The sequence below is a fragment of the Branchiostoma belcheri genome, unplaced genomic scaffold (genome assembly GCF_001625305.1).
Source record: "Branchiostoma belcheri isolate BF01 breed outbred unplaced genomic scaffold, Haploidv18h27 scaffold14, whole genome shotgun sequence".
Classification (NCBI taxonomy): domain Eukaryota; kingdom Metazoa; phylum Chordata; class Leptocardii; order Amphioxiformes; family Branchiostomatidae; genus Branchiostoma; species Branchiostoma belcheri.
The window spans coordinates 253,096-268,194 of NW_017802824.1; the positions used below are offsets into that span (position 1 = coordinate 253,096).

Below are 15,099 nucleotides of genomic sequence, written 5' to 3' on the forward strand. Positions count from 1 at the left end.
GTGCGTCTTTTTTGGATTACAGACCAATCGGTTACATACAGTCATCAAAAATCATCCAAAATTAAGTCAAGCCCCCTTCCATGGGTAATCCTGGTGGCATTTGAGCTCGAAAAGATACGGGGTGACATTATGAGATAGGCAGGATACCGGGGATTTCAACAATGTGAAGTGTAGGACAAATAGATACCAAAACTCTACCATACCATACCTAACCCGACTGTTAAACGAATGAATAGCAATATTGTTTTCAACACAACCCTTCAGAGAACTTGAACAAGGAAAAAATTGTGACTTATGTGATGATAGAGTTAGGCCCGCATGTATGTCGTACTGTTCGCGAAATATATCTATGTGTATTATATATCTATTATTTTAATCATCTTTTAATCATCTGTAACGGAGACATGAATGTTTAAGCCATGACAGAACTGATTTAAAATAGGTAAATTTAATTATCGTTTTTATATTATAACTGACTGACACTTTTAAAGTACTTGTAATGGAATCTGCAATTCAGCCAGTAGGCTGCGAGAGTTTCTTTTCTAATAAACCATTCATTACATTATTACTCTGTATAAGCTACCTACCAACCAAAAATCATTAAATTCAATTGTTCTTGTCTTCAAATATCCTCTTCAAAATTCTTATAATATCCCATGCAGTTGGTGCTAGGTGGCCCAAACGTATGTTTCGTCTGAAACCAATCCACCCAGCATTTCTTAAATTGACAGAAACAATGGCAAACGAACTGGAAATATGAACCTTCTTGGCGAGGTTATTGCCAAAGATATAACACAACATGAAAGTAACAAATAAATATACACAATCTAAACATACAATATAAACAGAAAAGGGTGTAGAATTACACACACACACACACACACATATATATATATATATATATATATATATATATATACATATATATCATAGCTTTAATATGCATGGCGTTATTTTGTAACGTCACTGGTGTTGTTATATCGATGGGCAACATAAGTTATTGTAGACCTGAACTTATATTCTATCAAAACTTATAGGTATACCAATTAAGTTTATAAAAATAACCTAACTAGACGGTTCAGCCAATAAAATCAGATAAATGACGTCATCTGACGTCATAATTACATGAAAACTTTTACAATCATTTTTACTATTACACCCTCCACTAATCAATCGAAAATTTTGTGGCCATGTAACGTTCAGGAGTGCTTTGGGGGGGGGGCGAATGAACCCAATCGCTGTCCAACGAATCCCATAAACCCCAGTCAAGATAGGGTTAAGATAATAATTAACACAATTCAATTGTACCTGTAAACAAATAAAATCAGGAGTACATAGGATGTAAAAGTTGTATCATAGATATCATGACAAGAACTCAAGGAAAAGTCCTCACCTGCCCGACGCCATCAGAGCCCAAGTCGAGGACGGCGTTCGCCCAGTTGGCGGCCTGGTTAGCGGGAACCAGCTGGCCATCACTGCCCAGGTCAAGGTTGTGGTCCAAATAGCTCATAAAGTACTTAAGTCTCTGGATATTGACAAAAAGGGAATGTAGATGTGTTAAACAGTAACTGTGAACGCTAATGGCGGGAGGGACTGACACAAATTTTCATCAGGGAAACACCAGTCATTGGATATTGGGATTTTCTTTTACAAAACTACTGCTTCTCTTACCTTGCTTACGTTACATCTTTTGTTCCATAGGTCTATTACTTCAACCCCCTCCCCAGTAAATTACAAAGTTGTTCCTGACTATGTGGTCCGTCATCACCGGCGATCTTTTCCTTTTGTGCGGGTCGTTTCTGAGATCTTGTGTACCTAACACCATCGATGTTGTCAGCTTTCTTTTTGTGTTCTTTTAGTCTTGTTCAAAACTTTAAGGTTCTTCATCGTTCCTTTTGTCGACTGTTTTTGCTGGGCGCCCTAGTTTGTCTTTGAGGTGCACCAGCAGGGTCCACATTCTGTGTTGTTCAGGGCTTTACTGCAATAGCTTTGTTCTATTTTCTACAGACCCATTTCAATGCTCTGTGGCGTATTTCATGTATATACGTTTAGAGCTTATTCACCACACGCCATCATGACGTCATCACCCCTCATGTTCCGTGCGACGCCATTTTGGGGTCCATCTCTAGAGCGAGTTTCAAAGCGTTGAAATGGCCGACAAACATTAGGTAAACTGTTCTTTATCCGATTACACGAAACGTTTACCACCACTCGTGCCTCTTGTTATCGGAACAAAAAATCTGTTAGGATTGACGCGTTTCTGTTGAGTTTTGATCAGTTTGATTGAGACGGCGTCTACCGACAGCGGAGCTCATTGACTTAGCTTCGTATTTAGTACTGGGCAGAAGTTTTTACATACAGGATCGTTTAAAACCCTAAGAGCATACAATTACGTAGTATCTGGATGTGTAGAGAGTGTTAGGGGAAAGTTGCGTGGTAACAAGTCTTTTGTAGTTCCCACATTGTACATCCCCAGACTCAATGTCTGGATAATCACAAGCAAAGGCGGAGCTGGACAAGGTGAGTGTAACGTTGCAAGCACCCTGTTCCACATGGAAATTTACCACAGGGTAAAGGGACATGTAGCTCCAACAGATTTACCTTGTTCATGGCTACGCCAAGCTAAGACACACCGTTTCCGATCAACAGAATAGATAAAAGCCACATCTTGACATCATGACACAAGAAGAGTGTTAAAAACGTAGATTCTGGCCAAAACTACGCAACTATCCCCAGGGGGTTGCACAGCGTACCATAGCGATAGGCATCATGCTGAACCACAACATTGCGGACAATGTGACAATCTGTGGTGAATAAGCCCTATAGAATAGTCACCAATTTAGTTTCTCACTATTTCCCTCTAGATGGGGAAGTACAGGCTTAGCCATGTTAGGGAATGTGTTTCAGCTGCAAGATCGTTACCTACTTGGGCTACATGTAGCAGCGACAGAAGCTAGATAATAATGGTATCTGATAGACACAGAAACGTAAGCAAGGTAAGAGAATCACTGGTTGTGTATGAAGAAATCCGAATATCCTATGATCTACGAAGCTCGTGTAATTATTTTCGGAAGCACGCCAGTCTTTTTAAAAGAACCCCACCTCATCTATGGTGTGGACAAACATACACATCTAGCTCATGTCATCATCCTTGTCTAAATAGAAGAGAAATATACAATGTTGCATGTGGTTCCGTTATGTGACAGAAATCTTCCTAGTTACTAGGTCATCATGTTTTGTGCTGCATATTGCATTAAGAAGAAATACCTGGATATCACGCCCATACAGAACAGTTCCTTCCAGCCACTGCTGGCCGAATCGCACTTCACCAAGCTGCCATTGCAACTCGTCCAGTCTCCTGTCCAGGAGGTCCAACTTCCGTTTGATTTCCCTGAGTTCAGCCATTTGCTGTTGCCCTCTGACGATCCCGTAAGTCCCATAGGCGAAATTTGCCAGTCCTAACACTACGCTGGCGATAGGCATCGCGACGCCCAGAGCCGTTAAAATTGCGACTCTCTTCTCGTGAGAAATACTATCCGGGACCTTCGTAAAAGAATAAGATAACGATCTAATACCTTCGACAAAGGATGTTAATCTTTATGACTGACAAAGTAAAGATTATTCCTCCTGATGCAAATAGGATCATCATTTACATGCATTATATCAGTTTATCATATTCTCCACCTAAAGACAGCCTTATCATAACAAAGGGAGCGATTCTATAATTTCCTCATAAATTATGCAAATGATGTCCTCATGTTTAATGATGTTCACCTTTACTTAACTTTCAAATACCCCAAGTATGAAATTCCAGGCAGTTACCATTATGGGATTATAACATTTTCTCATTAATTATGCAAATTAAGTGTTTATATACATAATCAATATCTGCCTGCGTTTCTCTTGTTCTCAATTACATATATTTCTCAAGCTTAAATAGTCCTATAATGTAATACAGCTGATTCATACAATTTACTCATAAATTATGCAAATTACACCAGACTTGCATAATTGTCGCATAATTATGTCAAGCGACACTTGATCTACGTACATACTAAAAATCATGACGATCCGTCAACCGGTTCTGGAGTTATCCTCTTTTGAATATTTTTAAAGATACGACCCTGCAGTTTCTGAGAAAGCCGCTAGGGAGCCCAAACGTACGTCACTTCTTCCCCAGCACAAGAGCTACCGACCATTAAAATTTCGTGACCCTGGCACGTCCATTTCACGAGATATCAAAACCGGAAGTTCCGCTGCAGTACCACGACATGCGGCCAGGAGGCCCAAAATCTAATAATTTTGAGGTCTCATCAAGACCTTCCCACCTACTAAGTATGAAGACAATCCATCTATGCCTTCTCGAATTATCGTGTTCACAGACAGACAGATACACACACGAACGCCTCTGGAAACATAACCTTCATAGCAAAGGTAATTACGGTATTGATACATTGAGTTTTAAACACGATTAGATATCTATGTCAAATGTTTATTTTCAAGTGAGAAGGGGCTGCACAAGCATGGAGGTTGCAGGTGCAGCCCCTATTGTTTCAAGTTGATTTTTTTTTTTTAATTTTAGTCTTTTATAGTTCAAAAGAGATCTTACTTTGCTTGAATTGGGCAAAGTCTGCAAGCCGACCTCTGCTGCCAGTATGGTGTCCATATCTGTGTGGGTTAAAGGGGAGGGGGGTATGGGCTAAATCCAAAAATCACTTTTCTGTACTCCTTAACACCAACGACATTTAAAGAGTTCTAATAAATAAAAATGCGCAAATAGCATAATTCGTAACTTGAACACGCTAAAGATAAATGCTTATGACACCAAAGTACAGCATTATATGATTATTATATGTCGCACTATAAAACCAATAATATCTACTTGGCATGCACATACATAAAAAAGTACAGGATTCCCGGGTTAAAAACATCCTTAATTTTCTTTCTTTCAGAACATTGATACTTTACCGGACGCAGTGGGCATCTTGTTCGATAGCTACCATTTTTTGTTACATATTACCATTTCTACTCTTTTTTATTATATTATCTTTTTTATCTTATCTTCATCTTGAAAGGAGTTGGTTGACCCAGTACATAATGCTTGTTCTAGTACGAATCTTTGTGAATTATATCTCAATGTTAACATTTTGCTTGTAGATGATGAAAATGTTAGATGGTTGAGCCTGAGGTATTGTAAAGGTAGATTCTAAAACATAACTGATAGCAAATAGTCATTTCATACTATTACATGCGTTTAATATAATAATGTATAGGGGAAATGATCTTAATCGACGTAATCTTAACCGTGTTTCTAATAGGGATAATATATTTAGAAACGGGGGAGTCGTTACCTTTTGAAGTTGACCCTTGATCTCCAGTGTTTGCCACGTCGTAGTATTGCTCTACATCCGTACATCCTTTTCCCTTCACCCCTGTGTGTGGTAGAACATGCCGATATGCTTTAATCACCATGCAGTGCGGTGTTTGTTCAAAGAAGCAAGCCAATCATTTTCATGTGATGTCTTAGAGGTCTTAAGATAAGATGAAGTAAAACTCTTTTGATCGACAATGATTCCTAAACAGTAAGTGCGCATCGTTAGCTAAGAACGTAAACCATTAGGTGTCAATAAATATTTTATAATAAGGGCAGGATGACCATCGGTACCTTCTGATGTCGGATCTGGATCTCCAAGTCCTTTCATGCCGTAATTTTGCTCTACATCAAGACCCAGTTTACCGCCGTATTCTGTGGTTCCTAAAATTTGTATTTTTGTGTAAATAGCCACGTAACGTAATATCTGATGTACGAAAAAACGCATCACGTCAAGTCTAATCTAATGTGATGCATGATTAACATCAGTGACATCCAAGGTCATTTTCCGCCTTTAAATAGTTCCAATGTAATGATTTTAAAAAGTTAGGTGCCAATAAGTTTTGTATATTAGATAAATGATAGCTGTTACCTGTTGAAGTTGAATATTCTTCTCCAGTTTCTGACTGGTCGTAGTTCTGCTCAGTAACTTCGCCTCCTTCTGCCTCCCCCTCTGTGTGTGGTAGAACATGAAGATATGCTTTCATTATCGTGCAAAATGGTGTTTGTTCTAGGAAACAGCCATTTCATTTTACGTTTAATGGATAGATAATAGATTTATGAGTTAGGATAAGATATATGCTTTTAAAGACAATGCTGAACACAAAAAAGGCCACTGGTCTGGATAGCATTGATAATAGACTACTGAAAGCAGGTGCACAGGTCCTAGCCCCGTCGCTTACAAACCTTTTTAACAAGTCCCTGACCACAGGAGAGTTTCCGGCCAAATGGAAGATGGCCAAAGTCATGCCAATCCATAAGAAAGGTGACAAGACCTCGCCAAGTAATTATCGCCCAGTATCTGTCCTACCTGGCATTTCCAAACTGCTAGAGCGGGCGGTTCACAACCAGTTATATGGTTACCTTAACCAACACCGACTACTCTCCCAATGCCAGTCATGTTTCAGAGAGCGCCATTCTTGCGAGTCTGCCCTGCACTTCGTAACAGAGGACTGGATTGAATCAATCGACATAAAACAGCACACTGGTGTGATCTTTTGCGATTTGTCCAGGGCCTTTGATACTCTTAACAATGAGCCATCATGTTAAGCAAACTCAAAACCTACGGTTCGATGAAATGGCATGTAGATGGTTCAAGTCTTACTTGACCAGTAGGTGCCTTAACTCAGTCCTGTCAAAACCATCTAATGTGACTTGCGGCGTTCCGCAGGGGTCCATTCTTGGACCCCTTCTTTTCATTGTATATATAAATGATCTGCCCAATTGTATTCAGTCATGTAGGGTGGCTATGTATGCAGACGATACCATTCTTTACTTCTCACACCGTAGCATACAGACAATACAAGACACACTCCAGAACGATTCTACCCGGTTAGTACAGTGGTTCCTCGCAAACAGACTTTCTTTGAATCCCTCTAAATGTAAGTCAATGCTGGTTGGTTCACACAGGTCCAGAGTTGTTGACCAGCGCTTACAACTCACGTTAACCGGGACAAAATTGGAGCAAGTGGATACGTTCAAGTACCTGGGTGTTTTGCTTGACATTGCCCTACTCTAGAGGGACCACTTTCTTCATATGTCCAAACTACAAATCACAAAGAAATCACAAATAATTGGAATAATGAAGTGTTTGAGACCATACTTGGACAGACGGGCCCTACTGACAATATAAAACACATTGTTCCTCCCCCACATCTTATACTGCAGCACTTTATGGGACCAGGGAGGTAAGGGGCATGTAGACAAATTACAAAAGCTGCAAAATAGAGCGGGCAGAGTAGTATTAGGGTGTGACCACTACACCTCCAGTGAAACTGTTCTAAACTTGTTAGGCTGGACATCTGCCAGTACCCACACACACAACACCCGACTAAGCACACAGGGGGGACTCCAGCTACCAAAAGCTCGCTTGCAGTACAAAAAGAGATCGCTTTCTTTTTCCGGTGCAGTCCTCTGGAACTCACTTAGTGTCTTTAAGACACACTTTCTTCACTCACCAGTTAATATGATTTCTTTGTTTAATTTTCCATTTTGCTTTTAGACATTGATATGCAAATTCAGTTTCATTATCATTTATATCATTTGTCATATTTATTTAGTATGTTTTCTGTAATTCATTAGTCTGTTTTCGTTTCTTTTATCATAACTACCTTTTGATTGTACTTAAGTTACCTTTTTTTATGTTTGGTTATGTATGTATGACACAGGGAGCTTTGAAAAGCGCCAAAATGGCGATATGCTAACCTTTATAAATAAATAAAAATGAAAATGAAATGAAATGAAGACAACTATTCCTAAACCGTAATGGCACATCGTTAGTAAGGGGATAAAGGTGTTTTTACATGTAATGTATCAGGGACGTGGTGACCATCGTTACCTTCTGAAGTCGGGTTTTGATCTCCAAGTCCTGCCATGTCGTAGTTCTCCTCTACATCCGGATCCTTTTCACCACTGACTTCTGTAGTTAATAGAACATGGAATATGGACATTAATGACCAGGTCACTAGATAATTGTTCTACAAAAATACGAACCTTAAAGAATCGCATTATTTCTTAACAAATGCATTACTTTTGGGAATGATGATGAAAATAACTCATATATGCGGTAGAAGTTAAGTAACTTAATAAAAACATCATTGGGAAAGGCCAGCGGTGACTTAACCGACATCTAATACTAAATCTGTGTCTCCTTCTCCATTTACAATCCCCTTCTGTAGTTACAGAGGATGCAGATATTTTGTTTAATTATTAACTAAACAATATGTTGTTGGTTTTAGAAAACATCAGTTGAAAAGTTAAGTTGCGTGTTATGCTCTTTTAGGATTAAAAATTAAGATTTAGCGAAGTCAAGGGGAATAGCTCAACGGCAAAAACAATACCGGTACTAATCAATAAATTAATAAGGTTATTTAAAACTAAAATCCTCTTGTAGGGTTTGTTGGTATATTGAAAATCACGTTTCATCTTTTTATTTACACCCTTAATTTTTTTTAGATATCGCCTGTACTTCTAACTTTAGAACGATAGCTGGGATATAAAATCATCCAATAAATCTGGCAAGTTTTAGCCTCCGTGGTGTAAGCTATCATTGAATATAGTGTACACCTGGCTACCACGCCGTTAACATGTGATGTCAGTTACTGGGCAAGAAGATACATAATTTCAGTTACATGTAGGTTGCACAGAAAACTAAAGAAGAATTCAGAGGTCTCATACCTCCATGTAATATATGAGATTTCGCAAAAGTTATTTGTCTCATTGAATTTCAAAATAGGGTCAAAATTAGCATAATTTAGTTTAAAAATGAGTTTTTGTAAATGTTACTTTTTTGTCTCATAGACTATTGAAATAAGGTCGTAATTAACATAACCTATATATATAGCTAGTTTAATTTATGGTTTTCTAAATTCAAATGACATTATTTTTGTGTAAAATTCCTCTCCTTTGTCATGCTTAATTGCAACATGTTTTCATTGATTATGCAAACGATACAAATGACCTAAAAATTAACATGATATATGCATAGTGGTGTTAACCTTTAAGTAACGTACACATGTTACATATATAATAGTTATAAAGTTCCCATCATTCACCAAAAAGGAATTACAGAATTTTCACATTTACCATAAACAGTACACCTGGGGTTCACGCGGACCCCAGCACTATATATGCTGTAATATTTTTTTTTTGTTTCTTAGGATATTTTTCTAAAATTTCAGGTAATTGTTACCCATAAAGTTGTCCCTCAATACAGTACAGAAAACCCAGTTTCCTCCACTCTTAAAAATTGTTATATCTGATTTTCTTTTGGGGTCCGCGCGAACCCCAGCCAGCTTTTGATCGTAATGGATACACTGGCGTTCTTATACATTACTTTATTTCCGTTTTTATATGTTTTTAAGCACTTATCGTATTGCCACCAAATTTTTTTAGAGAATGGTGTACTAATAGAATGAAATTCTAACAGCTTTTGTGTCATATGACGTCAAAGCTAATAATATGGTCCGCCATCTTGGATTTTGACCAATGACGTCATCAAATTAGCATATATTATGAATATTAAATAATTTAACTTATCTCTTAAATTATGTAAGATGTTATTAATGTCAGAAAGGAAGTAATATTTAATATAAATAAACCAAAAATGATTAAACCAAAAGTAATAATTTTTTCAAAGAAACTGCCTGTCAGAAACCCGTTGCCATGGTAACACAAAAAATCATTAACTTATTGAACCAATATGAATTTTTTTATAGATACATTTTAGGAAAGCTCACCAAATTTGATGGTTCTAGCTCAAGCCGTTTAGGCGCTATTTGAGATTAAAGTTGGCGCGGGCCTCAAAAGACCACTCGGTCTGAATAGGGTTTAAAAATCGGGTTTTTCATCTTTTTGTCTTTTCTTCACAAAAAAATAGGAAAAGGTCAAAATGTATGATTTTTGTACGTAATGTACTATTATATGAAATGAAATGAAATAAAGTACTATTATATAAACACTGTAATTATAGAATTTCCTTATTAATTATGCAAATTTGTCCTCATTTGATTACATGTATAACAGTACTATAATTATATAAAATACTTAAATTATAGAATTTCCTTATTAATTATGCAATTTAGTCCTCATTAGATTTCGCCAGAAAGTCTCCTGCAGTTCCAGAACAAGCTGCTAGGGAGACCAAACCCACACCGCTTATTGCTGACAGGAAAAGCTTAGCCAATCTGTCACCAAAAAAATCAAGATCATAGCAAGTTCGGGACAAAAGATACAAAAACCGGAAGTTCTGCTGCAATACCAAGGCCATCCACCAGGAGGCCCATATTTGACCTTGACCTTCGTCTTTCTCAGACTTACCACCATACCATATATCAAACACACGCACACGCACACACACACACACACACACACACACACACACACACACACACAAACATACACACACACAGACGCGCCAAAAACAATACCTCCATTTTTCATGGAGGTAATAAGTCAGCCTCCTCCAAACAAGTACATGTAAATACAATGCACGGACCACATTGACCTACTAAGATATGAGCCTGACGACGGAACACGGCTATTCGGCTGGTGTCTCTGATTACAAAATCACCAGAACTACAGTTCTCAATACTTTTAGGCACACATTTGTCAATAGAAATTTGCAACGTCAAAAAATCACAGTTCAATTAAAGTTTCAAAGAGAATAATCTTTCTGTCAATTGAAATTAAAAAAAAAAGATTTAGACCTTTGTTCTGTATGATTATGAAAACAGCAGCTCGTATATAAGAACAACGTATTCAACACAACAAATAGATTTGTCAATGATAGTGACATTTCAGTGACAATGCTGCTAAAAGTTTGTATGTCTACAGCAAATTAAAAAAAAAGGGAGAACAAAAAATTAATGTTTTGACCTTTCAACATTAAGTGTATCTTTTTGCAACAATACTGGAAATTTATTATTTAGTTTCCTTACATTTTGTGGGTTGTTTTGCTCTTGATCTGCTTTACACGTTTTTGTCAAAGTCTAGTTTGGAAACCCCGATAGCAATAAGACGATCTGGTCAGTATTATGCTAAAAACGTTCTTCCATAGTTACTATACTACTATTTTGCGTTCTTTATGCAAACACTTTATAAGCCATACTAACTAATGGTTTGCTACTTGCAAGGTATATAGTATGGAAAAAAATGTAGCTCATCCTACTACAGTCAAATTTACCTCAATTATTATACATCTTTCACGGTTGCCTACTCTGAAGGTCATTGTGTTATCATCATATAGCCAGGTAGCATTGACCAATCAGAGGTCCCCATTTGCTATTGGTTATGACACCATAACTCAACCAGAGGTCATTAAAATCCCATAAACACCGGAAACAATCAGCGTCGACCGATATGGCCGCCGATGAGGTCATAGGTAACACGTTTTGGTCGAATTTCATCAGATCGAGCATGGTTGGACATTATTCAGGTTACAGAAAAAGTTAGTCTAAGAACATTTTTAACTTTGCCTGCATGTCATCTAGCGGAGAGAGAATGACATAATGTACGGGGTAAGTAGGGCACACTAGTAAACAAAGTATCGCCCCGGCGCGTAGACTTCAAAATGTTTTATCAAAGTTCGTAAGACTTGCTTGTGTTGCGCTCAGAATTTAGCAGATGGATGCCGCTTTCTCGTACTTTGTAACTCGTTTGTCAAATTGTAATTATTAGTGGTGTGACGCCATTTTGCTTGATGTTGTCTACACGATCGGTGATTTAATAGTCTCATTGTTTTTGATATTGTCTCCTTGCTGTTTGTTTTTGTAGATTTACGTAGAAACTCCTTTATCGTGATGTAATTTAGTATTGTATACATTTGTAAATACTCTCGTGCAAATAAGCTGCGAAATTTCAAAACGTTACGACGCCACTGTTTCAATATAACTATGAAATAAAATGGCGACACACACTTTCTGTATAATAAATGTTTTATTTTATTTATTAATTACTGTAATGTTTTGCTTGTTCCTGATTGAATCAATAGCACATTATATGCGTGTCCTGGCCAATAAATGAAGCGTGATTGTGAGTGAACCATAACAGGCTTGTTATGGTGGCGGGGCAGAAGTGATCAAATACATGAAATAGTTGCGGTGAATCTTGACCGCAAAAGTCACTAAAATTTGTGGATCATTAAAATTAAGATTTACAGCACTCATTTCCTAGTTTCAATGAACAGCAGCTCGACCACTTGAAGGAAAGGCGGTTGTTTAAAAACAAGTTTGGATAGGCTATATGATAATAACGTTAATGTCCCGCCTTATGCTCGGTGTATGTAGTGAGATAATCCCTGGTCGGGTGCGATAACCACCGAATAAACCACCTCGTTTCGTTCGCACACGACCAGGGATTATCTCACCATATACACCTCGGGACGGTGCATTAAACCTTTTTTCTCAACCTAATATTACAACCAGCCAAATGTAATCAAATCAGGTAATTACAAAAACAGGCTCACGAACACATATATACAAAACAAACCATTTAATAAACAAGTAAAATCTGAGATTTTATACCTCCGGGCTTTTTATTATATATTTTGATATGTTGTTTGATATGTAAAGCTGATGGTATTAAATTTCATATGTTAGATGTAGCGTTCCTTGTCGTGTTAACATAGGACAACATTCTTATCTGCAGCCCATAACATGTACCCAGGAACTTATGAAATTCTTTTCAATCTGCCGGAAGGAACTCGAAATGAAACTCAGAATGACAACTGGAACCGTTAAATCAGACGTTAAAAATAACTTGTAATTAGAGTATATACGGTCACGGTAAGAGAGTTTCATTCCTCCATTTTCCGCCGATTCTTCGTATAAATCGGGGAAGTAAAGGTCTAAATTCTCGGTAAAAATGTATGTCGAGATCTTATACCACAGTATTTGTAAGTTAAGCTACGCCGTACGTGCTTTTTGTCCGTACGTTTTTTGGGAGGTTACGTCTGCTACGTTTTTTTCTGAAAACGTGGGGAAGTAGTGGCGTCGACGCACGTCACTCGCACGTCACTCGCACGGTTGCGCAAAGTGTAAGAGTGTGGTCTTCACGGAAAGTCTGACCGTGAGCGGTTGCGTCCATCGTACGTTGCGCAAGTGGTAAGTGAGTTGTACGTGCTTACAACGTACGATCTCTGTGCGATTGCAACTTTACCGTAAGGAGACCGTACTTACACTTGCTTCTTCCGCACGGCACATACGGGGCACGCGCGTTGCCCGTACTCGCACGCACGGGTGGTGAATCCGCAGACGCGGCACGCAGCTCCCAAATTCGTAGGATTCCGCACGGGGATGGTACTCACCACGCTTGGATTCCCTACGTTTGCCCACGTTTTTGCACGTAGACAGCACGCAGAAGCACCTACGGCGAGTTGTGACCGTACCTTTAGAAGTCGTAATATACGCCGCGCCGTAATATATTTATCTCACAAGGGCTTCTTGCTTGACGTAGGGACGATTGCGCAAGAGTACGTTGACCCCTGACCCATTACCAAATAGCAGCTTTCCACCCGGAAGTACCCATCACGCGTCCTGTGAACACGTACTAAAAATACCCTCCATACAACAATCGAAGATGATACAGAAGATGCATATGCATGTGCAGAAATCAAAAAATCATTTTTCCGTACTCCTTAACACCGACGACATTTGAGGTGTTCTATATGCGCAAATAGCATAATTTCTAACCTGAGCACGCTGAAGCTAAATGCTTATGACACCAAAGTACAGCACTGTATGATTATTATATGTCGCACTATTAAAACATCAATATCCACTTGGTATGCACATACATGATAAAAGTAAGGATTCTCGGGTTAGAAACAACCCTTAATTTTCTTTCTTTCAGAACGGTGCTATTTTACCGGACGTAGTAGGCATATTGTTCGATAGCTACAATTTTCTGTTACATATTACTATTGTTAAAATTACTGACAGTTTACACGAAACTCAAGCAATGTAAAGATCCATTTTGTTTGATCTGCGCCTGTTTCTACACTTTTCTAGTATCGTATCTTCATATTGAAAGGAGTCGGTTGACCCAGTACACAATGCTTTGTGAATCTTTGTGAATTACATCTCAATGTTAACATTTTGCTTGAAGACGATGAAAATGCTAGATGGTTGAGGTATGGTAAAGGTAAATCCTAAAACATAGCTGATAGCAAATAGTCATTTCTTACGATCACATGCGTTTAATATAATTATGTAAAGGGGGAATAATCTTTACCGACGTAATCTTAACCGTGTTTCTAATAGGGATAATATATTTAGAAACGGGGGAGTCGTTACCTTTTGAAGTTGACCCTTGATCTCCAGTGTTTGTCACGTCGTAGTATTGCTCTACATCCGTACATCCTTTTCCCTTCACCCCTGTGTGTGGTAGAACATGCCGATATGCTTTAATCACCATGCAGTGCGGTGTTTGTTCAAAGAAGCAAGCCAATCATTTTCATGTGATGTCTTAGAGGTCTTAAGATAAGATGAAGTAAAACTCTTTTGATCGACAATGATTCCTAAACAGTAAGTGCGCATCGTTAGCTAAGAACGTAAACCATTAGGTGTCAATAAATATTTTATAATAAGGGCAGGATGACCATCGGTACCTTCTGATGTCGGATCTGGATCTCCAAGTCCTTTCATGCCGTAATTTTGCTGTACATCAAGACCCAGTTTACCGCCGTATTCTGTGGTTCCTAAAATTTGTATTTTTTGTGTAAATAGCCACGTAACGTAATATCTGATGTACGAAAAAACGCATCACGTCAAGTCTAATCTAATGTGATGCATGATTAACATCAGTGACATCCAAGGTCATTTTCCGCCTTTAAATATTTCAAATGTAATGATTTTAAAAAGTTAGGTGCCAATAAGTTTTGTGTATTAGATAAATGATAGCTGTTACCTGTTGAAGTTGAATATTCTTCTCCGGTTTCTGACTGGTCGTAGTTCTGCTCAGTAACTTCGCCTCTTCTGCCTCCCCCTCTGTGTGTGGTAGAACATGAAGAT

At 38.2% G+C, this 15,099-nt stretch overlaps 1 protein-coding gene across 1 annotated transcript in view; it reads right to left on the minus strand.

Moving 5' to 3' along the window:
• LOC109464494 overlaps positions 1-14,748 on the minus strand; it is a 246,415-nt gene extending 231,667 nt beyond the window's left edge. Inside the window, exons 1-3 of the mRNA XM_019761502.1 lie at positions 14,697-14,748; positions 14,383-14,463; positions 7,929-8,009 (exon numbers count right to left, since the gene is read on the minus strand). Of these exons, the coding sequence (XP_019617061.1) occupies positions 7,929-8,009; positions 14,383-14,463; positions 14,697-14,733 (199 nt within the window). The 5' untranslated portion in view covers positions 14,734-14,748. The remainder of the gene's footprint in view (positions 1-7,928; positions 8,010-14,382; positions 14,464-14,696) is intronic.
• Positions 14,749-15,099: the final 351 nt, after the last annotated feature.